This window comes from Hylobates moloch, unplaced genomic scaffold, assembly GCF_009828535.3.
Source record: "Hylobates moloch isolate HMO894 unplaced genomic scaffold, HMol_V3 SCAFFOLD_14, whole genome shotgun sequence".
Taxonomy (NCBI): Eukaryota; Metazoa; Chordata; class Mammalia; order Primates; family Hylobatidae; genus Hylobates; species Hylobates moloch.
This window is the reverse complement of record NW_026652289.1, coordinates 48369942-48393440: the sequence shown is the minus strand read 5'-3', so window position 1 is coordinate 48393440 and position 23499 is coordinate 48369942. Positions and strand designations below refer to the sequence as shown.

The 23499-nt window shown below is 46.7% G+C and overlaps 1 protein-coding gene across 7 annotated transcripts in view; it reads left to right on the top strand.

The window, feature by feature from the left end:
- Positions 1-23499, top strand: part of ARNT2 (aryl hydrocarbon receptor nuclear translocator 2) — a 195797-nt gene that overhangs the window by 58692 nt on the left and 113606 nt on the right. For all 7 annotated transcript variants that reach the window (XM_032176094.2, XM_032176093.2, XM_058427831.1 and 4 more), the window contains exons 4-5: positions 7369-7582; positions 12160-12373. In XM_032176094.2, the coding sequence (XP_032031985.1) occupies positions 7369-7582; positions 12160-12373 (428 nt within the window). The remainder of the gene's footprint in view (positions 1-7368; positions 7583-12159; positions 12374-23499) is intronic.

Here is a 23499-nt window from a genome sequence, read left to right as displayed (position 1 = left end):
GGAAAGTTTCTGCGGAATTGACCTTTTGATTCTCATCACGCCCATTTTGGTACTTCCCTTTTGGTTTTGTGTGGTATTTAAGCTTGTAGGCATTTTCCCCCCCGGCTTTACAGGTTGTGGTGATGTTTTAGTTTTAATCATTCCTGCTTTGTGAGTAGGTATCATGACCAAAACTCTGTTGATAAGGAAAATATGCAAGGTAGGCATATCCTGCAGAGATCTTTCCCGGCAGAAAGAAGAGAAGATTGTGGGTTTCCAGAATTCTTAGTCTGAGCATCTTAGCCTAGAGAGTGGGTTACTCTGTTTCCAAGTGAGAAGATGCCTAAAGTATTTCCAAGGCAGAGAGGACGACCAGGCAGCAGCAAGGAGTGCCCCTTTTTATCTGACCTGATCTTATCAGTTACCGTGTGTGGGACACACTGGATGGGTATGTGAGGTCCTTGTAAAGTAGGAAGAGATTCAGCCAAGCCTTTCAGAGGTTGCAGAGCAAAAGCCAAGATGAGCCCTTCCAAACTTCCCATGCCTCCTCCCTGCCTCTACAGTCTCAGTTCGTATGAACCAGACAAGTGTTGCAGATAAGCTGGGTAGAACTTGGTACAGTGTTGCTTATGAGCAACTAAAGTCCATGTTGCTTCAGTGGGTTAGGGTTAGGGTTAGGGTTAGCACACACTGGAATGAAAGATTTCGTAGGAGGGGGTGGCTTTCTAACACCATGCTGATATGGATGGGTGATTTCCTTTTTTTTTTTTTTTTGAGACGGAGTTTTGCTCTTGTTGCCCAAGCTGGAGTGCAATGGCGTGGTCTCGGTTCACTGCAATATCTGCCTCCTGGGTTCAAGTGATTCTCCTGCCTCAGCCTCCCGAGTAGCTGGGATTACAGGTGTGCACCGCCATGCCTGGCTACTTTTTTGTATTTTTAGTAGAGACAGGGTTTCACCGTGTTGGCCAAGCTGGCCAACCTCAGGTGATCCGCCTGCTTCAGCCTCCCAAAGTGCTGGGATTGTAGGTGTGAGCCACTGTGCCCAGCCAGGGTGATTTCTTCATGCAGTATGTTTGGCTCTCACATGATGGACCTGCACCTTGATGCGTTTCTTACTATGTTTAGCTATGCTACCCCCTTCAGTTTTTCTGCTGGAGAGATTATCCCTGATTTGAAATGATAGTGCCTGGATAACACTAGAGTTTTTTGGAGAGAGAGGACGAAATCAGTTCTGGGATCATAAGTAGTCCTGAGCTGTGTCTCTTTGGAAGCTGCTAGGCATATTCTTCCCCCAGTAGAGCCTTAAATATCTTTGCTCCCCAGTCTCTCCGGGCATTCTAACTCTGAACCAGGACCAGTTAGTGCTCTGCTGGGGAGAGGTGGTGAGAGAGAGGCAGCAGGTGACTGGCAGGCCTGGTCCCAGTCCTGGTAAGTCAGTGTGACCCCTGGAGTCTCAGCTTCCACCTCTGGGGAAAGGAGATATTTCCTGATTGGGGGGTGGGGGTGGGGGGTTGCAAGGATCGATTGCAGTCGGTGCTGAGAGAGTGCTTGGGAAGCCGTAAGTTGCTATAGAAACATGCAAGATGTGTGTCTCACTGGGAACAGGGATTGTCAGAGGTGCCGGGCCTGGGTCCCTGCTTGGGAGGATCTGGGCTTCTCAGACTCCTCCCTGTGTTTTGGTTGAGTCTTGCATTCAGCCTGGACACACAGATATCTTGTAGCTGCCTTGCAGAAACCTGGGCCTTGGATGGCTTCTGGGGAGCAGGATGCCTACCTCCTTCTCAAGGAGAGAACAACCCTCTGCCCTTCCTGGAGCAGCCTCAGAAGCTGGGAAAACTGCCTTACTGAATATGCCTCAGTGGGCCCTCCCTGCAGGTATCTGACCAGCCTCCACGGGGTTTCCTGAAATGGCTTTCTTCTGGCCTTCATGGCTCTTAAAATGCCCTGCAGCATGCCTGGGAGCGACTGGCCATGAAGGATGTTCCTGGAAAGGTACAGTCTTCCTTCCCGAGCATCACCGAGGTGGGGCAGAGCCAGCCTGTGCCTAATACTGCACCAGAGGCTGCTGACAGCTGAACAGGACTCGTGTGTAGACCCCCACGCAGCCACTCTTGGTCTGATGACTCCCCCAGGCTACCTCTGAAGTATGAGCCTATGCAAAGGGTCTCCTCCTACAGGTCTGACTCTACCCTGACTGGTCAGATCTCACAGAGAAATCCCTAGTAGGGGGAGAAGGGGATTGATGCTTCCTTTGCTTGAGAAGTGCTGAAGCCGTTTACTGGAATTGCAGGCAGAAAGCCTTGTTTGTTTAGTAACTTGAGCCATGCACAGTTCGGTGAATTGTCCAAGAGCAGAGGTTATCACTGTGTGCTGGGTGAATTCTGAAAAGGAAAAAACTCCTGGTGTCTGGTCTTCCAGTTCTGGTGCAATCTGGGGAAATGAGCACAAATTCTGCCCTGCGTGAGGCCTGTTTCCAAGCCCAATGGCTTTGAGAGTGGCAGCTGCTTGGTGATGCTTCTCCAGGTTGGGGAGAAGCTTTATGTTTATTTTCAGCAGGTCTGTTGTTGGGACCACTGTGGCCTGGAGGGGGGTGTGGACCTCAGGAGGTAGAAATGGAAGCTGAGGCATCATGGAGAAATGTGGTCCTGGTGCCATCTGTAGCAGGGCTGCTCTCTGTCTACAGACATTCCACGTGTGTAGAGCTTCATGTAGCTCTGAAGCTGGCAGTGAGGTGTAGTGACCAGTCGTATTATTTCAAGTGCTGACTTCTCAGATTTGGACCATGGCAGTGTAGGTGGCCTGGCTAGAGCTAGACTTGGTCATATCTCTCATAGTATCCTGTGTCAGCCCACCTGCTGCCTTGAGGTGCCCACACCTGATCACCCTGACATGAGCAAAGAGAGGCTGCAGAAGCACTTAGGTTTACGTTGTGGCTCCTGTCAGCCAGGCCTGCCTGGGGGCTTTCAGTGTTCCATGTCCTAGGGTTCCTGGGTATTTCCTGGGACTTTTTCACAGGGAACTCTCCCCATCACACACTCTCAGCATCCTCTTCTGACCTTTTAGTGTACAAGGAAACCACGCAGGGATCGTGTTTGCACCTGCTCACTCTCTGTTGCCCCTCCTTTTCCGTGGGCTCTCTGTCCTGTCCAGCACCCATCTCCAGTACCCAGCAGGGTAACTCCCAGACTGGAAGTATGCTCCAGGTATACCATGTCTGCAGTGATCAGGGAGTTCCCAGCATGGGGCTGTTTCATTCAGTCTGCTTGCTCCGGGTCTAAGGTTCCCTTCCCATAGCAGACAGGAGACTCAACTGCTGTCAACAGTTTAAGGATGCTCTTTATTGAGATCTTATAAAATTCTTCTTTCATGTTCTTTAACTAAGATGGGTACCTCACTGTTCAGATTAAACTTAGGAGGTCCCCATTAGGAGCAGAGTTGGAAAAGAAACACAAGTCAGTTGTGCAGTTGGTTGAACCTCTTCTTTCTGTGCCTTGATTTCCATAGCTGTGCTCTTGGAGCCAAGCTGTGGGTCCTCTTAGCACAGCGGAGGTGTCTTTGAAGCTGACAGCTCCACCTGTGTCCCCAACTGTCAATTCTGTGGAGTCCCGGTCCTGCTTCCCTGTACATAGGAGTTAATTTCTTTATTGACGCTACTCAACCCCGAGCAAGCATGTGGCGCACATGCAAGTCACAGACACCAGGTTCACAGGCTCACTCCTGCAGCTCCTCCAGGCAGACCCCAAATTGTCCCCTCACTCTGGGGAGGAGATGGCCTTGCCCCAGCAAACATCGTCTTGGAGATGTGTCCTTCTGTGTTCACAAGATGGCATCATCCCCCCTGCCTTGATGAAGGCTTCAAAATGAAACTGTACGTACATATGTGTATGTCACTTACTTATCAAATCTTGTTGCTAAGTAATTGGCAGCTGTCAGTCATTTTGACATTCTGCTGGTAACTCAGTATTATTTCATAAAATATAAAGTGCTTGGAGGATTTTCTGGACTAGGCAATGAATACAATCAGTTTTTAAGCAGTTGCCCTAAGGCCATCTTCTTCATACACCTTATCTCACAGATTGGGTTCACAGAGCACTGTGGCGAAATTGCTTTAGATCTCTGTTCAAGAATCATATGAAGATTTTTCGCCTGCAGAATATTTATAAAGCAAGATGGTCTGTGCCACTATGGGAAAGCTCTTTGGATAATAGCATCAGAAGCAAGTGTGCATCAGCCCTACATTGAAGCAGTGGCCACAGTGACCAGCTGAGGGGTTTGGAGGCTCAATGGAAGGGGTTTAAGGGAGGGCTCTGGTTTGTATTTTGAGAAACATCAGTCTGGCCACACCATGAAGTCTAAACTGGAGGGTGAGACTGGAGAAAAAGGCTGGGAAAAGGTGGTTGGGGACAAGGGGAAAAGTGGTGACAGCAGGCAGTCAGCATGGACTAGAGAAGGTGGGAGAGAACCAGGAAACAGCTGCAAGAGCTTTGACACAGATGGAATTTTGAGGGACGGGAGCAATTTCACGTGTGCTGAATTGAAGATAAGTAGGAATGGCTATTGCCTGGTGATACTGATGGGTGGGGAGCAGCTGACTCGTGGTTGGAGTAGAGGAGGGGGCTGTGGGTGGTGCCTAATGAGGGAGATCCCGGAAGTCAGGCTGAAGAGCTGGAATGCAGACTCTAGGTGGTGTGAGTGCATGGGAGGAAAACCGGTTCTCCAGGGTGTCTGGCGGGCAAGTGCGGGGCGGTGGCGTGCAGCCCTGGACCTAACTCACGCGTGTACTGCCCATGATCTTACAACGCCCATCAGCGGCCAGGGTGCCTGCCCAGCATCTTACAAGGTCAGCAGCCTCAGCCAACTGTCTCTGTGTTCCGTCAACCCCATTGGGCCTTGATGAAGTGTAGGCTGGCAAGGTGGGGCTCACCCTCCTCTGAGAGCTGCTCCAGACCTTTCTTGCTGCACCTTGGTTGTCTCGTGACAAGCTCCTGGCTGAGGAGTCAAATGCAGGAGACGTTGGTGAAAACCCAGTTCAGGGTGGGCTGCCACCACTAATTTACCTAATTTATGGAGAGAAGGAAAAGGAAGTCCTGTATCTCCTCCAGGGAAGGGTTCCTGAATGCACTAAATAACAATCTCTAACCAAATCCCCTCCTTTTCATCGCTTTCTTTCATTATGATTGCCCCGCCCCAACCCATTCTTCTCTGGTTACCTCTATCTACCCCCGAGTCAACAAGCCCTGCCTGATTACGCACTGCTGCCTTTTCTCCTGGAGATTATATGCCCTTCCCTACCAGAGTGGCTGTGCTCTGTGGACCAACGGCATTTGTGCTGGGGCTGGTGTTTCCACCATTCCAGTGGGTTGGCTGCAGAGTTATCCTTTGTGGGTGGGAGGAGAGCACCAGGCCTCAGGAATCTCCCTGCTGGTCCCAGCCTCCATCTCCTTCTCCTTGACCCTGAACCTCTCCCGCAACTTGCACCTCCCCCGAGAAGCCAGCCATAGAGGCAGAGAGCATCATGGGTCTTATCAGCCTGCCACGCATGACAGCTTTCCCTTTACTGTCCAGCAAGGTTTCCCAGCTTCTCATGCTCCTCGGCCCCTCTCCTCCAGGGCCCATCTCTACCCCTCCATCTAGGCCTGCCTCCTCACCACCCTCAAATGCTTCTTCCCAATTTCAGGCCTTTATTTGATCCTGCTGATCCCCTCCCCAAAATAGATCTCCTCTACTTGCTGACAGGTTAGGCCCAGCTCTCTCCCAGTTCCTCCTCCCTGCCTCTACCAGCACCCTCAGCCCCAGGACCACCTCCTCCTCTTCGCTATCGTTCTCGATTGTGGTTTTTGCTTTCCACCTGCCTTTAGAAGCATTTAATCGTACTCTGCGTTTCATTTCCACTATGCGAGGTGTATGTTTTATTTTCATAGTTAACTCCCCCACTGCTTGAGGACAGAGTTGGGCATTCCTTGTTTTCTCTACCACTCCTCCCCTCATGGGGTCTGGAAGGTGCATGGTGGATGGCTCAGGTCGCTCTGCAGTGACCTCTACTGCAGTCTCACTTCCCCTCGGTCTGTGTGTTCAGAGGCCCTCAGCACGTGCTACTTGGTGTCATCAGGGCTGACTGGCACGTCTGTTCCCCAATCTGGGAGGATGGGCTGTTAAGCTAATTAATACATGCAGTGTCTGGAGGCAGCCCTGCCTGAGTTGTTTTTTTCTTGCCTTTAGTGTCACTCTCATTTTTTGAACACCAGTGAAACCCTAAATCCTGCAGCAGACATGGGATTTATTTTTAGATAATTCTTTTATCCCAAGTAACAGCTTTGTCTTTGAGTCGTTGAACTGGGTTGGCTGTGATTCCTTCAAGCCTAAAGGTAAAAAGCCTGGGTTGGAAACATTCTACCATCCCTTCTGCTAGTTTTTTATCATAACACATCACAGAGATTGCATTCATTAATTCCTTTGCAATGCGTTTTTATTTTAAATTGGCTATTTATTGTTTCATAAGCCAGGGGTGTACCTGTTTTGTTACTATGCTGCAGAAAATCTGTTGGGCATAGAGCAAAGGCTTATTCACAACTTTAAAGTAAATTTGTAGCATTACTGATTTACTTAGTGGTGCAAAGAATGGCAAGACTATATAGTGCTTCTTACTGCAAGATATAATATGTAAATATTATTTATAATATATTACATACTTATATTTATATATTACATATTTATATGTAATAAATATGTAAAGATACAACATGTAAACCACATATTGAGGCAGACAGTAACCACATTTGTGTGTGTGCGTGTGCACGTGTGTATATCCATGTACAGATTCATGTGTGCACAGGTTGGAGTGCAGTGGTGCGATCTCAGCTTACTGCAACCTCCACCTCCCAGGTTCAAGCAATTCTTGTGCTTCAGCCTCCCAAGTAGCTGGGATTACAGGCATATGCTACCATGCCCAGCTAATTTTTGTATTTTTAGTAGAGATGGGGTTTTACCATGTTGGTCAGGCTGGTCTCAAACTTCTGGCTTTAAGTAATCTGCACACCTCGGCCTCCCAAAGTGCTGGGATTACAGATGTGAGCCACTGTGCCCAGCCCTTGTGTCTCAATTTTTTATGCTTACAAAAATACCTCAGGCATATGGAAGTAATTAGAAGATTTTGATATGTATTTAGAGATTGAGACTATAGACATCCATGCTTCCAACATGTAGATGTAAGAGCTTGCTGAGGCATCAGAAGGGCCGTTTTGCCCAATAGTCATTCAAAGCACTCAGCTGTTAGGTGTTAGCCCTTAGTTCCTGATCATTTGGTGTTAATGGTTTTATCCCATTAGATAGTAATCCCTAATCTGATACTTCTCTTTTTTCCCCTCTCCTGATCTCCTGCTTTCTGGAAAGAGAGAATCATAGTGAAATCGAAAGGCGCAGACGGAACAAGATGACTCAGTACATCACAGAGCTCTCCGACATGGTCCCCACATGCAGTGCACTGGCTCGGAAGCCAGACAAGCTCACCATCCTCCGCATGGCCGTCTCGCACATGAAGTCCATGAGGGGTACAGGGAACAAGTCCACCGATGGCGCATACAAGCCTTCCTTCCTCACAGAGCAGGTACCCTGGTCATCACATCACCATTGGAAAGAGGGAGAATCCCAGTGTCACCAAGATGAAATAAACTACATGAGGAACCAGGGCTCAAGGTTGGGGAAGGAATGAAGCCAAGATGTTTTGTTTCCATTTTTCTCTAAGAAGCTGTCTTCAAAAGAGGGTTTGTCTGCTCTTTGGGTCTTCTGCTTTTATGTTTCCCATAACCTTAATGAGATGTCACTCAAAAAAATATATTGAGCATCTGAACATTGTGCTTAGCACACTGACACAGAAAGAAGTTAGTAAAAACGCTGTGTGCTGGAATTGTGCTGATATAATCAGCCTATGAAAGTGATGGTATATGAAAAAAGCTCTGCATCACTGATCATTAGAGAAGTGCAAATCAAAACCACTATGAGATACCATCTCACTCCAGTCAGAATGGCTATTACTAAAAAGTCAGAAAATAACAGATGCTAGTGAGGTTGCAGAGAAAAGGGAACACTTATACACTGCTGGTGGGAGTGTAAACTAGCTCAACCATTGTGGAAAGCAGTGTGGAGGTTCCTCAAAGAGCTAAAAACAGAAATTCCATTTGACCCAGCAACCCCATTACTGGGTTTATACCCAAGGGAATATAAATCGTTCTACATAAAGACATATGCATATGTATGTTCATTGCAGCACTATTAATAGCAAAGACATGGACTCAACATAAATGTTCATCAATGACAGATTGGATAAAGAAAATGTGGTACGTATACACCATGGAATACTACACAGCCATATAAAAGAATGAGATCATGTCCTTTGCAGGAACATGGATGGAGCTGGAGGTCACTATCCATAACAAACTAACGCAGGAACAGAAAACCAAATACCACATGTTCCCACTTGTAAGTGGGGGCTGAATGATGAGAACACACGGACACAAAGAGGGGAACAACAGACACTGGAGCCTCCTAGAGGGTGGAGGAGGGAGAGGATCAGAAAAAATAACTAATGGGTACTGGGCTTAGGATCTGGGTGATGAAATAATCTGTATAACAAATTCTCATGACATGAGTTTGCTCCCTTGGCAGTATGTAACAAACCTGCATGTGTACCCCTGAACTTAAAAGTTAAAGAAAAAAGACAGTGATGGCAGCAGTAGTGATCATAGTGGCTGCGATCAGAGCACTTAGCCGGCCGGCATTTGCTGGGTGCCTGGTGTGAGTCATAGCTTTCTGTGAAATATCTCATTTACTACTTACTCTAGCCCTGTGAAGAAGCCACTGTTATTTAGCTCTGTTTTATTGATGAGGAAGCTGAGGCTTAGAAAGAGTCAGCAGATTGCTCAGGGTTAATCCGCTGCTTAGTGGAGGAGCCAAGATTGGGTCCAGTGAAGACAGGCTGGTAGGACCCCAAAGCCATATTTTTAACACCTACACTAGTCTTTGACTAGTTGGCAAGAAGAAACACATAAAATAGCTAGTGAGGTCGTATTTTGTAAGTAGATTTACATGAGCCAGAGGCCTGTGTTCAGGTTCTTTGTATTTCCATGTGCTGGTCATAGGGCGAGTTGGCAGATACTCTAAGCTTCAGTGTGCTCATCTGTGAAATGAACATAAAGCTTTTGCTTTCCTGTCTCCGAGAGCTTTTGCAGGATAAATGAGATGATGGATTTGAAAGCGCTTCATTGTGTACAGCCGGTGGTGGGAGATTGGGTGGGGAGGTGAAGTGATACAGTTGTCAGGGCATGCAGTTAGGAAATGCAAAAGTATGTAGGGTATAGGGTCCTAAAAGTAATGGAGGATTTAACAAGACACAGCGTGTGGCCAAGCTGAAATAGAGTGGAAGTGTCCTGGTATATCAAGAGGGACTTCTCAGGACAGAGACAGTATTGGCATAGAAAGGCGCTACAAAAAATACCTAGAAAGGGGAGCAGAAGGGATTTCACAAAAAGGGAAGAGAGTGTACAGAACCTCAGAGGCAGGAATGAAAAAGATTTTGTTGAGAGACAGAATGATTTATTCTGCTAGAGCTGAGACTTGATTTATGTCATGGAAGTTAGGTTTAAAAAGAATAAGGGACGAGAAACTAACGTTTATTACTGTCTGTTCTGTGGCAGACACTTTAGCAAGCACTTCACCTATTTGATCCCTTTTTAAATCATCCCAGGGGTCATGGGAGCCCTCCCTTGGCAGATGTTAGGAAGGTCCAGCAGTGGTAATATCTGCCACCTGGAGGACAGAAACTGTGGTGGTCAGGGCAGGAACTTCAAGCCTCATTTCCACCTCTGTAAAAATAAATGCAGTGATAGCTCCCAGCTCGTGTGGTTGTGGTGAGGAAGGCAACAAGCATAGACTGTTTAACATGGGCCTGAGGTATAATGAAGGGTGAACAGCTGTAAGTAACAGACAGAAATTATTAAGCACTGCTAGCTGCTAGAATCAGTTTTTTGTCTATATTTTTTTAATCTTCACCAAAAAACCTACAGGGTCAATGTTTGAAATGAATCTCGTTATCTTTAAGTGACTGAGGATTATGAAAGTGGCATGAAGAGAGAAGGCGGCTATGCAGGTCAGATGAGCCCTACCTTTGTTCCTGTCTCAGCTGCTTGGATGGTGATGATAACGGTTACATTTATGGAGCACCTACTGTGTGCCAGGCCCTTACTAAGTCCTCACACCCAGCATCTCATTTAACCTTGCAAGAGCTCACTGAAAAAAATTACTGAGGGCGTGAAGTAACATGCCCAAAGTTGCACAGCTAAGTGGGAGAGCCATAGATGATAGTCTCCTTTTACTCCAGAATACATGCTCTTAACCATGACTGTTTGTTTTCTTGGAGTGTAGAGGCTAGTTCTGGATTCAGGGCACAGGAACTTGGTAGTGATGGATGGTCTCCCCGGGAATAAACATTAGGGAGGAGGGTGGTAAAAAGAGAGTCCGTGATGCGAGTGGGGCTTCATCCTGTAAGACCTCCCCACAGTCTTTGCAAACTGGATAAAAATGTGAATACATGAGTAAAGTCATTCAGCCTCCACTTCCTCTCCTCCAGTGACAAAGAATTCTGTACTTCCCCAGACATCCTCTTCCGTTTTTAATTCTCTTACAGCTCTTTCTGTTGGGAAGATCATCCCAAAACTGAAAATAAAAATGCTGACCGAATTCCCTGAACTAATTAAGCATCTAGGTGACGCAGAACAGCAGAAGTGCAAAGCAAGAGAAATGGGCAAAATAAACTTATCCTTAAAAAATTCTTGTACCAACTGCTTCTGCCCTGGTTTCCCAGGCAGAGGATGTTAGACTTCCTCCCCAGCCAAGGGCTTAGACACATTTACAAAGCTCCCTGGGTGCTGCTCATCAGCATATCAATGTTCCCTAGTCTCTGGGTCCTTGTACCCTGCTCAGGGACTGGGATTTGGGGCGCCAGACTCTCCACCTTTTGCCTCCACTCTGCTGGCGGTCCCTGTGCTTTACAGTGGGGTTTTCACATAAGATTACATTCAAACAAAGGATTGCCAGCCAAAAAATGTTTGCTAGCTGCTGACCTAAAAGGATAACTTTGTCCGCTGGAGCCTGAACAGTACTTGAAGTGGCTGGAAGGGTGGCCATGGATTACAGTGTCTAGGGAAGACTTAGTGCCTGGCTCCTGCAGGCACAAAGCCCATTTCATTCAGTGGCAAAGGGCTCCTTAGCTTGATGTGAGAATAGTATGGGCAACTACACTTGAGCTGCCTTCAGGCGCTGCAAAGAAAAGACATCTCGTTTTAACAAAGTTGATTTTGCCCCATCCACGTCCTTCTGAGGATAATATCAAGGCTTCCTGCTGCCCCTTCCTTGATCCCAAACAGTTTCCTCCCTGCCTTCAATGACAGTCATGACCCCAGTGAATCAATGTGAGTGCAGGGTTGATGCTCCTAACCTCTTCTCACTGTAAAGTGATATGGATAATGCTGTATTCTCTGCTGCCTCCCAGAGTTACTCTGAGAGTCTTTTGAGATGATGGTGATTATTGTCAGTTCTGGAAATCTGACAGAAATGCAAATGTAAGGGGATACTCTTATAGCCAGTGCCAGCATTCAGCTCAGAAATACAGGAAGAGAAAAGGAACAAGAGGGTATTTTCAGTACGGCAAGCTGTAGGTGGGGAGACACGTGGTCTCTTTTGTTCTCCCTTCTCACCTTCCTCTTCCCCCTCCCTTCCTTCTATCTAGCACCTTTTGTGCCAAGCACTATCTGTTGGGCCCTTCTGCTCCAATGACATGACTACAGTTTCAATATGTGGCGAAGCTGCTCACGCCTCTGGCAACCCAGCACCTTCTGGTGATCACTCATTGCTCTCCCATCCCCCTAGGCTAGAAATTTTCTCTCTCCCCAACAAAGGACTAATGAAGACGGGCTAACCGTGTTTACAGTAGCTGTATCTTAGGGATGGTGCAAGCTTTGTGCATTTTTCTAGCTTATTTTCCAGAAACAAAGTATTCATTTCCCAAACTATTTGTGTACCAGAATAAATATGCAGATAAAGGAAATTGAAGGCTGCTTTCCCAATAAGAAAGTTTAATCAGCCTGGGTCTGTCAGTGTATTGTTCCAATCATAATCTTTTCTTTGTAGGAACTGAAGCATCTCATCCTTGAAGCAGCTGATGGATTTCTGTTTGTGGTGGCTGCTGAGACAGGGCGAGTGATTTATGTGTCTGACTCCGTCACCCCTGTTCTGAACCAGCCCCAGTCAGAGTGGTTTGGGAGCACACTGTATGAACAGGTGCATCCTGATGACGTGGAGAAGCTGAGAGAGCAACTGTGCACCTCAGAAAACTCAATGACAGGTCAGTGGAGCTCCCTTTATGAGGCTGTTTGACTCTAGAAGACATTCTTGGCCGGGCGTGGTGGCTCACACCTGTAATCCCAGCACTTTGGGAGGCCGAGGCGGGTGGATGACGAGGTCAGGAGATTGAGACCATCCTGGCTAACACGGTGAAACCCCGTCTCTACAAAAAATACAAAAACAAAAAGTTGGCCGGGCGTGGTGGTGGGCGCCTGTAGTCCCAGCTACTCTGGAGGCTGAGGTGGGAGAATGGCATGAACCTGGGAGGCGGAGCTTTCAGTGAGCCAAGATTGTGCCACTACACTCCAGCCTGGGCGACAGAGTGAGACTCCGTCTCAAAAAAAAAAAAAAAAAAAAAAAAAAGAAATTCTTTTAGTAAACAGGCCAGGAAACTGGAGGCCGTAAAAAGCTGCCTAAAGGTGAGGGAATATATGTGAGTTGGCCTGTGTGATAGCTTCATTCATTCGATAACATTTAAAAATCCATTTTTAATACATCACCTTTTTCTGTATTTTACCTGCAATTAGTGTACATTACCACTAGAGGTTGTCATTGATATATTAGCCAGATCCATGTGCCCTATTTGAAGTTTGTCCAGTAAGCATGTGATTTTCTGTGATCCTGACCATAAACATTCATTACCCAGGCCTTAGTTACCTGAAATCTAGTTCCTTATTGAAATGTTTAAATGTAGTCAATTGTACTCATACATGTTTCTAAAAATCACTGCAGTATACAAAATCATGCAATTAAAAACTATAGGGCTTATAGAGAAAAAGTGGTTTGGAAGCACAACACTCAATAATTTGTCAGATAAAAGCAAAAATAAAAACCTATTATAAGTGGTAGCACAGCTTTAACATTAAGTGGTTAAGAAATGTATACATCTTACCATACATATGGCAGTTGAGTTGAAAATGACCTAAAGTTTGCTTATGGAGGTGGTCTCAGAAGGTGTGGTCATTTGTATGTTATTGTGAAATGGTAGGAGGACAGTCATGTGAAATCAGACGGAGAGTTTTAACTCCAAATGTGGATGAGTGTGGCTAATAACACACTGTGGACCGAGAGAGCTGACTGATGTCTGAGGTGTGTGAATTTTGTGTATTTCCATGTAGCTTGGGTTCAGCTAGGCACAACCTTTTTATGTTCATCTAGTTTTTCTTACAGATAAGCAAACACAAAATTCACAATATGCTCAGATTGTTCCTTAATATGTCAATCACACTGGAACAAATTTGCATTGTTGAAGCAGGAGTTATAGAAGCGTTATACCAAAATATTTGCATTCTGCTCTATGACAGATATATTTGTGTTGTCATTCTCCCTGACCATATTGTGAGCTGTTGTATTCCCACTTTTGTGTCTGCCCGCAGTGCTAAACTCAGTGCTTTGCCCATAGCAGGCCTTCAGCAGAAGCCTGATGAATTAGTGAGTGTGTTGTTTATTGTGGTCAGCCTAGGATGCTATAACAAAATACCACAGAATGGGTTACTTAAATAACGGAAATGTATTTTCTCATAGTTCTGGAGGCTGGGCATTCAATGTCCTAATCCATTTGGGCTGCTATAACAAAATACAATAAACTGAATAGCTTTTATGTAACAGAAATTCATTTCTCACTGATATGGTTTAGATCTGTGTCCTCACCCAAATATCATGTTCAATTGTAATTCCCAATGTTGGGGGCAGGCCCTGATGGGAGGTGATTGGATCATGGGGGTGGGTTCGCCTGAATGGTTTAGTACCATCCTCTTGGTCCTGCTCTCGTGATAGTGAGTGAGTTCTCACAAGATCTGGTTGTGTGTAGTACCTCCCCACTCTCTCTCTTAAGAGTTCCTGCTTCTACCATGTAAGACACCTGCATCCCTTCACCTTCCGCCATGATTGTAATTTTCCTGAGGCCTCCCCAGAGGCCAAGCAGATATCAGCATCATGCTTTTTGTACAGCCTGCAGAATGATGAGCCAATTAAACCTCTTTTCTTGGTAAATTACCCAGTCTCAGGTATTTGTTTATACAATGGGAGAACAGACTAATACAGTCACAGTTCTAGAGGCTGGGAAGTCCAAGATCAAGGCACCTTGATGTCTGGCAAGGGCCTAGTTTCTAGATGTTGCCTTCTAGCTGTGTCCTCACATGGTGGAAGGGACTAGCTATCTATCTAGGATCTGTTTTATAACAGTACCTAATCACCTCCTAAAGGCCCTGTGTCCTAATATCATCATCTGGGAGATTAGAATTTCAGCATATGAATCTGGGGAGAGCATAAGCATTTAGTCCATTGCATTCAAGATCAGTATGTCATCAGGTTTGTTGTCTCCTAAGGCCCTTCTCCTTGATTTGGAGATGGCCACCTTCTTGCATTCTCACAAAAATTATAACCAGCCTAAGTGTAGGTCTCTCCTCTGTGTGCACGAATCTTTGATGTCTCTCCCTCTTCTTATGAGGACACCAGTCACTAAATTAGGGCTCACCCATATGATCTCATTTAAGCTTAACGATCTCTTTAAAAGTCCTGTCTCCCAAATACAGTCACATTCTGGGGTACTGGGGATTAAGACTTGAACATACCAATTTTAGTGGGGAACACAATTCCACCTATAATAACACTTATGATAAGACTGAGTTAGATGTTGCTAAAAGTGAGAGGTGTACAGCTGTTTCGGAAGGATATTAGTAATTTTCTCAGTGCTGGTGATCAAAGATGTAAAAAAGGAGGAAGCGGGTAGAGAATTAAGGTGTAAGGACAGTGTCTTTTTCTCCTGGCAGTAAGCTTTGATGTGCTTGTAAAACAGCGATGCTGAAATAGGCTCAGAAAGACTTTTTCTGCTACCCCATTCTCCTGCCTGAATTAGCAAACTCCATATGGAAATCTTAAGGAACACACCTTATAAAGTTAAATATTTGGGAGGGATGTAAAAGGGGAAAACCAACCAACCAGGAAATGTTGGTTCGACAGCTGAAATCACCTTCTCTGGAAAGTGCTGTCTTTCCCAGACTTCTACATGTGACCACAGGATGTGGCTTTTGGAAACCCAGTCAGGAGACCCAGCTGGGGAAGCTGCCAGGGAAGCGATGGTCAAGGCAGGTCAGGCTCTGGCCAAGGGTGTAGCCAGCTGGTTCATCATAGTTCAGTGGACATTTCTGTCCATGTGAAGTCTGAATGTGTCTGGGAGAGTTTAAACAGGCGATGTGAACCACATCTGGACAGAAATGTCCTCGGAGTGGACGCTGGACTGTGGCCAAGGCAACCAGAACTAGTACAGTGGAGGGTGTCCTCCAGGATGCCAGAGAAGGCCCTGTGAAAGGTGAAGAGCCAGGTCTTTGAGTTCGCCTATGGGCCGAGTCCCTCTTGTGAGGAACAAGATGAGGCTGGAGAAGTGGGTTCTTATTCTTAGGGTGGAAGAGAAGACAGGGTCTCTTTCACAGTCATAGGGTGTGATGCGACTTTCCTAGAACATGCAACAAACCCTTGTTGATTCTGTGGGGGAGAGCTTGGAAGAGCTCTCTGAAACTGGGCTGCTACTCAGATGGGCCTTAGGGTTTTCCTCGTGCTCAGGACAGGACTGGAGTGGGCTCCATATGTAACCAGCCCAAGCATAAGTATAATTTTTAAATTGTATTAAAAGGCCTCAGGTGTGGCTTAATGCCTTCAATTATTGGACTAGAGTCTCTCAAACCCTCCTGTCCCTGGACTCGTGTGGTTTTAGACCTGGAAAGAGGTGACATGGTCCACTTTGAGAGAGTCAGGGTGTAAGGGTGTTGAGGCGAGGCAGGGAGCCAGGCAAGGCCTGCTGGAGTGGGGGTGGCTTAACTAGGGCAGCCTGACCTCCTTTCCCAGTGGAGTTTCCCTCCTCTGAGCCTCTCTCAGTGGTAATTCAATGTCTCATTCGTTGGACCTGCAGGGTCACCTGTACTGAATGTGTGGAGGTTTGCATGTGCACAGGGGAGGGGACAAGAAACCTGACTTCACTGGGGCCTGCAGACTCCCATGTTGGCTCAGGGACTCAAGAAAATCAATATGCTTTCAAAGAGTTGCAGCATCTGGGGTGATGGTGATGGTGGAGCTCTTTGTTGAATTAAATTTTTTCCTAGCTGGAGAGGTGGTGACAAAGAGTAGGTGAAAGGTTATATACAGTGTCCTTAGAAACATCATGGAGCGATGTGGGTCAGTGTCATGATCTGACTTGTCTGTGAATAAAACTAGAATTTATCCACGTGGAGAGAGAATGGGTGAGGCCTTACCATACAACAACGACACTGCTAGTGGAGAAGTGCTGGAAGGGGAATTGGGAGCTCCCTGCTTTTGTTCTGGTTTTCACTTTGTGATCTTGGCAAGTTCCTTTCTTCTCTAACCCTCATTCTCCTCATCTCGACCCAGGAAGTTTCTAAGGCTCCTTCCAGCTCTGATTCTACTCTTTTGTTCAAGGCCTCATCCACCAATGTATGAAATGGAGGCAGATTGGAGAAGGGGGACTGGTGAAAAACCCAAGAGAACCTATTCTGAAGGCTCAGCAGAAACAGGATGCCTTCCTCCAGTGGTCGTAGCGAACATCCTGGGCCCGGCTCTCTTGGCTCATTTTGGTCCACCTGCCCCGCTCTTGGCTGATCCTGATGGCCAGGGAGACTCTGAGCTAGGTTGTGAGGTCCACCTACCTCACCGCCCAAGGCACTTGGATTCAGGAAGAGAAGATTCCCTCTTGCAGGAAATCAGGTGCTGTCTGTCACTAAAAAAAAGAAGAGACAGTGGGCAGGCAGACAGCAGGCAGGCACTGGCTGGCTCAGGAGAGCTGGTCTCAGTGGTATTGGAGGAGCTCCTTATGGGCAAGGACGAGTGTTCCACAGAATGAAAAGTGCCTTTTCCTCTCACCAGGATTGCTGGGATGTTTGGGTTACAGGATTCTGAGCAGAAGACGGAGCATGGAGGTACTGGGATCAGATGGAAGTGGTGTCAGGGAGGGGCCACAGAATTAATGATCCTGGATATCTGAGTGGCCTTAGCCCCAGCTCTCTGCAGGGAAGGAGAGGAGCTGAGGAGAGGCCCAGGGCATTCCAGGTGATAGCAGAGCCTGTGACTGTAACTGGATATGTCCAAGAGGTGGGGTTCAGAGAGCAAGCAGGGAGCAGCAGAAGCAGCTCAGGCAGGGGCCGCCCAAGGGAGCATGGAGTGAGCAGATTCTTTGTGCCTTCCAGTGGCCTTTCCCAGGTTCCCTCCTGTGGCTGTTGAACTCTGGAGGACCTTGATCCTGGTGAGCAGAACTGGAGGCGCCTTGTGGGTGACCTCAAGCACTGCCCTGGGTGGGGACCTCCTGGCTGTCCTGGCTGGAAAGCGGATGTGCACAAGCATAACCCATGAACTCTTCAAGACAAGGTTGATTTGGCCTGTTACCCCCGCATCACACTTCCGTGGCTCTGTTTCTGCTGGACTCTTCCTGCATTCAGAGAATTGGGTCAGCATTTTGGTTCAGTGTAGAAAATAACTTCAAAATAGAGCTGTCCAACAGCAGAAGAGGGTGCAAGCAAAGGCCAAATTCCTCCCTCCCTCCCTTCCTCTCTCCATCCTTCCTGCCTGCCTGCCTGCCTTCCTTCTTTGCTTCCTTTCTTCTCTCTCTCTCCCCTCCTTCCTCCTTCCCCCTTTCTTTCTTTCTCCGATCACTACTTAGTTTATTCATTTATTCATCCATTCAACAAATACCTGCCTTGCATGGCTGTAGAAAGCTTATGTGGCATGCAGCTTACCTCGTGATCAGCCTCTCCTTCCCCTATCTCCTGTATGTAGGAGTCCCCAGCTGTTGTTGAATGAATGAACCCCCATTTGCCAACCATTCCAGCCTGGATTCTTTGTGATAATTTGTAGAGAGCCTGAGCCAGGTTGGTCCCCAAGGGATCTGGCTGGAAAGTTCCTGTGCATGATTCACATTCCCAATCAGCTGTGATTAAGCTTTCCTATCTCCCTGAGAGCTTCATGGAAATCCAGAGATATTTTCAGCCTTGGATCACAGGATTTGGCTAGGCTGTGGTCTGGGCACAGATAGCAGCTCACGAGAACAGCTCACCAGGGAGCCATTTTCAGCCAGCTCTGCAGCTCTGCTCATATACCTTTCATCAGGCTGCGTTTCCATTAGGGTTTAAAGATGGTGCATTCACTGAAGAGTCTCCCTGCCTGGGAGAGAGGACATCTGTGGGACACTCGGTGCACGTTGCATTTATTCTTCTCATTAAACCATCATAGCTGGGTGGGTGGCTCACACCTGTACTCCCAGCACTTTGGGAGGCTAAGGCAGGAGGATTGCTTGTGTCCAGGATTTTGAGACCAGCCTGAGTAACATAGCAAGACCTTACCTCTACAAAAAAATTTTAAAAAATTAGCCGGGTGTGGAGTCATGCACCTGTAGCCACAGCTACTCAGGAGGCTGAAGTGGGAGGATCGCTTGAGCCCAAGAGGTCCAGGTTGCAGTGAGCCATGATTGTGCCTCTACACTCCAGCTGGGGTGACAGAGCGAGACCCTGTCTCAAATAAACAAATAAATAAATACCATAACAGTGAAATATTAATAGCTATAATGAATTCTTTTACTTTTTTAGATATAGGGTCTCACTACATTGCCTAGGTTGGTCTCAAACTTCTGGCCTCAAGCAATCCTTCAGCCTCATCCTTCCACGTAGCTGGGACTACAGGTGTGTACCATCATGCCTGGCTAATTTTTAATTTTTTTTTTATAGAGACAAGGTCTTGCTCTGTCACCCAGGCTCGGGTGCAGTAGCACAATCATAGCTTGCTGCAGCCTCTCTTGAGCCTAGGAGGGGCCCAAGCATTTCTCCCACCTCGGCTTCCCAAATAGGTGACACTACAGGTGGGTGTCACTGCACTCGGCTAATTTTTTAATTTTTTGTAGAGATGAGGTCTTGCCATCTTGCCCAGACTGGTCTCGAACTCCTGGCCTTAAACAATCCTCCCATCTCAGCCTCCCAAAGTGCCAGGATTATAGGCATGAGCCACTGCAGCTGGCCATCTTGCATTTTTCTAGGACGTTTCCCTATATCAGTGGATATCAACCCTAGTTGCACATTAGCATCAATCACCTGGGGAGATTTGATAAATACACTTGCCCAGGATTTGGGAAGGGAGCTGGGCACTGGTGTTTTGTTAAACCTTCCCAGGTGATTTTGATGCACAGGAAGGGTTGAGAACCATTTGCTCTCTGGGGCTTATCAAGGTCCTATGCGTGGGGATTATTGGCCCCATTTCGCAGGTCAGGAGCATGAGGCTTGAAGTTACCGAGAAGTTCTCAGGGTCAGACACCTGAGGCCAAACAGCTGCTACAAAGTAGAGCTCGTAGTCAATGCCGAAGAAGCTTATTGCCTTTGGGGCATCTAGAGACAAAAAAGCCTTGGTGTGACCCAATATCCTTGGGGCACCAGGAGCCAGAACAGTGTTTACTGGGGTTTGGGCGTATGAGTGGTGAATGGCATCAAAACTCCGAGACTGAGGCTCAGATGCTCAGGGGTCTCTAGGATCCTGTGTAGTCTAGTGGAGCACTTCTTAAAGTGTGGTCCTTAGGCCAGATGCATGAGCGTCACTTGTGAACTTGTTAGAAATGTAGATTCTTCCCTACTGAATCAGAAGTTCTGGAGGCCCAGAGATCTGTATTTTTACCTACCTTTCAAGTCATCGTGATGCATGTTAAAGTTTGAGAACAACTGACCTGGTGAAACCATCCTGGGGCTTCATATCAAGTCATCTGGATTGAATCCACTGTTATTTTTGGCTTTGCCAAGCTCTTTGATCTCTGAGTTTAGCTTTCTTCCTCAGAAAGATGGGGGATCTATGACTTTGTGAAATGTCTTATTATAGAACTCCATGTACATGTTTATTTGAGTTTACTTGGGAGGTAAACCCTGGTAAAATCTGTTAAGTGTGTTTCATGGGTACACTGCACTTGCATCCATGAAGTACAGGGAGCTTCTTAGAGATGCAGAATTGTAGGTCCCATCCCAGGCCTACTGAATCAGGATGTACATTTTAATAGGATTCCCCATGAACTTATATACTTGGATGCACATTTTAGTTTGAGAACTGCTGAACTAAAGGATTTAGCAAATAGTGATTGTGCTGGGGGCTGCTTGCAGCAGCCTGGGTCGAGGGCATCCTTTGGCAGCTGGGACTGGCATGAAGTGATGGGATCTGCCCCAGTGACTCAACTGCCCAACTTGTGTTTGCACAGCTCTCAGGCGACCAGGCCTTGGTGGGAGCAGCTAGAAGTGTAGCTCTGGGGGTTTGCTGTCCCCTCTATGCTTGCTATCTAGGGCAGAGGCTGACTAGGCACAGGAAATGTGTATGGCAGCAGAGCAGCCTATGTAGCAGCCTTGGGAACCTCACTGCACAAGCCCATAAATCCCCTGCTCTCCACCAGGGTCCGCACGAAGTTTGCAGGTTCAGCAGGCGGCATCCTCCACTGTGGAACAGGAGAGCGAGGAGCTGGTAGCATGCTCATCCTGTCACCCTGGGAGGACCCAGACTAGAGCAGGAAGAAAGCCAGTTATACATGATGCCGCAAGGGACAGCATGCACCTCGTGGAACGTGTGTGCCTGGGAAAATAGCTGCCAGTTGTCAACATGCAGCCTCAGCCTACCCAAGGCAGCTGGGTCTTCTTCCTGACACTTTGCAAAAGAGGGCAAGGACAGACTGTTGAGCTCAGCCATGTGGTTGAGTCCTTCAGTGGAAGAATGTCAGGCAGATAATTGATCCCACAGGGGTCCTGTGAATTATGCAGTCCACCCCTGGGGTATCAGTTCTGGAAAAAGATGGTCCATTTCCAAGTGTCAGTCATGAAGGTAACTTCATAAAAACTGTACTTTCAAATATATAGCTTATTTTCTTTGGAATGCCCAAACTTAGTCTTTGGACTAATGCCAGAATCTGAATCCTGAACACATTCAGCAATCCGTTTCTTGCTATATTAGGTAACATATATAAATGTGGCAAAAAAAAAAAAAAAAAAAAACTTGATTTGATCTTGACTCAACTATTAACACTGTTATTGAGTTTCTGTTGTTCGAAATAGAAATAAAGCATTTTTATGGCAAGGAAAGCATGTTTATTTGACTTAGGCCCCTTGGAAATTGCTCAGTTGTATAAGTAAACACTTAAAAACAAAGCATTTAGGGGTAAGTTGCCAGAGGTGCTTGATAAATGCACGTGAGAATGAAATCTGAGAATTGCTGGCTGGTTGTTTTTTGTATCTTCACAGTGACTTTCCCACTAGAAACCTCAGCCTCCTTAGATCTGTTATCCCAGATGTTTCTTTGGAGCCAGTTCAGTTCTTTCTCGTTGTTAAATATTTATACAACCTGCCTGTTTTGCATCGCTACATGCATAGCATGGCTGATGCTGCTGAACTGTTTGTGTTTTTTTCTCATATTTTATGTTGAAAGATATTCCATGAATCTGGACAGATTTCCAGCCCAGGCTGTTGGGTTCATTATCACTCTTGTGTCACAGCAGATAAAGGAGTCAGAGTGGTGCTTTTGCACACGTTGCTGACTCTGGCTGGAAGGCTGGCCTCCCTGCACATAGTGAGCTCCGCCAGCCGTGTGTGCTAAGGAGTGGTGGTGGGGATGGGGGGCGGTGCATAGGGGTGTAGGGAGGCAGCAGGGGAGTGGAAGAATCCCTGTACTTGGAGTCAGATGAACCTGGTGACAGTTACAGTCCATGGCCTTTACCTTGGGTGAATGACTTAACCTCCCTAAGCCTCAGTTTTCTCGCTTGTAAATGCAAACAATAATGCATCTCCTACGAAACTGCTTTGAAGCAGGCATTCAATGACATATGGTTTAGTATTAATGATAGTGTTTGGGAATTGTAGAGAGTTCATTCATTTTTTTTAATAACTGCAAATTCCATTTAAACGCTACTATAGATCAGTGGTTTCCCAAACTTTCCATCTTGCCCTGCTTTATTTGTCTTCTTAGCTCTCTAAAATGTGTCTTAGGATTTTGGTACTGTTGACAAGGGAAGATGGGTAGGCCCTGATCTTTGTTAGTTTTGCCCCTTTACAAAAGCGTGACATGTGCTTGAGAATTCCCATTGCAGGCTCAGGTAGAGGAGAGGGAAGAAAAGAGGCACTTACTTTTTTCTTTCTCTTTGTTCTATTTATTCATCCATTCTTCCAGCACATATTTAGTGAGTACTAACTAACTTGGTGCAAGACACTGTACTAAGTGCTGGGGATCTAGTGATGAATAAAACCCATGTGGCCTGGCTCTTGTGGAGTTTACAGTTTAGTGGGGAAAAGAGACACCAAAGAGATAATCACATCTAACACACTGTGATAGGTGTTGTGGAGGAAAAGGCCAGGAGGGCAACAAGAACAAACAACACGGAATGGGACATGTCTGGGCAGGTTGGAGAATGCCCCTGTGAGTGACTGATGCCTGGTGAGATCTAATAAGGAAGCAGAAGGCAGCCAGGTGAGGAGATGGTGAAGTGTGGGGAGAGTGGATGCTGACTCCAAGACCAATTGCAGGCTACTGAGGATTTTAACCAGTGGAGGCCCATGAACCATGTTAGATGTGAGACACTCCCTCTGGCGACAGAGTGGAGAACGTGTCGTAGGACGACCAGACAGGTTTGGGGTATTCAAGGTTAGGAGGATGCTAGAGTTATCCACTTGAGGGCTGATGCAGGCTTGGGTTGGGGAGCAGTATAGTTTCCTCTGGCTGCCATAGTACATTACTATAAACTGGGCAGCTTAAAACAATGGGAATGTGTTATCTTGCCGTTCTGGAGGTCAGAAGTCCAAAATCAAGGTGTCAGCAGCCAGGTCAGTTCTTTCTGGAGGATCTGAGGAAGAACCTGTTCCATGGCTCTCTCTTAGCTCTGGTGGTAGCTGACAGTCCTTGCTATTCCTTCTGGACACATGGGTCCAATCTCTGTCTCCATCATAAGGTGGCATTTTCCCTCTGTATCTCTGGGTCCAAGTTTCCCTCTTCTTCTAAGAGCACCAGTCTTTTGGATTAGGGCCCACCTTAATCTAGTATGACCTCATTTTAACTTGATTCTATCTACAAAGACCTTCTTTCCAAATAAGGTCACATATGCAGGTTCTGAGTGGACATGAATTT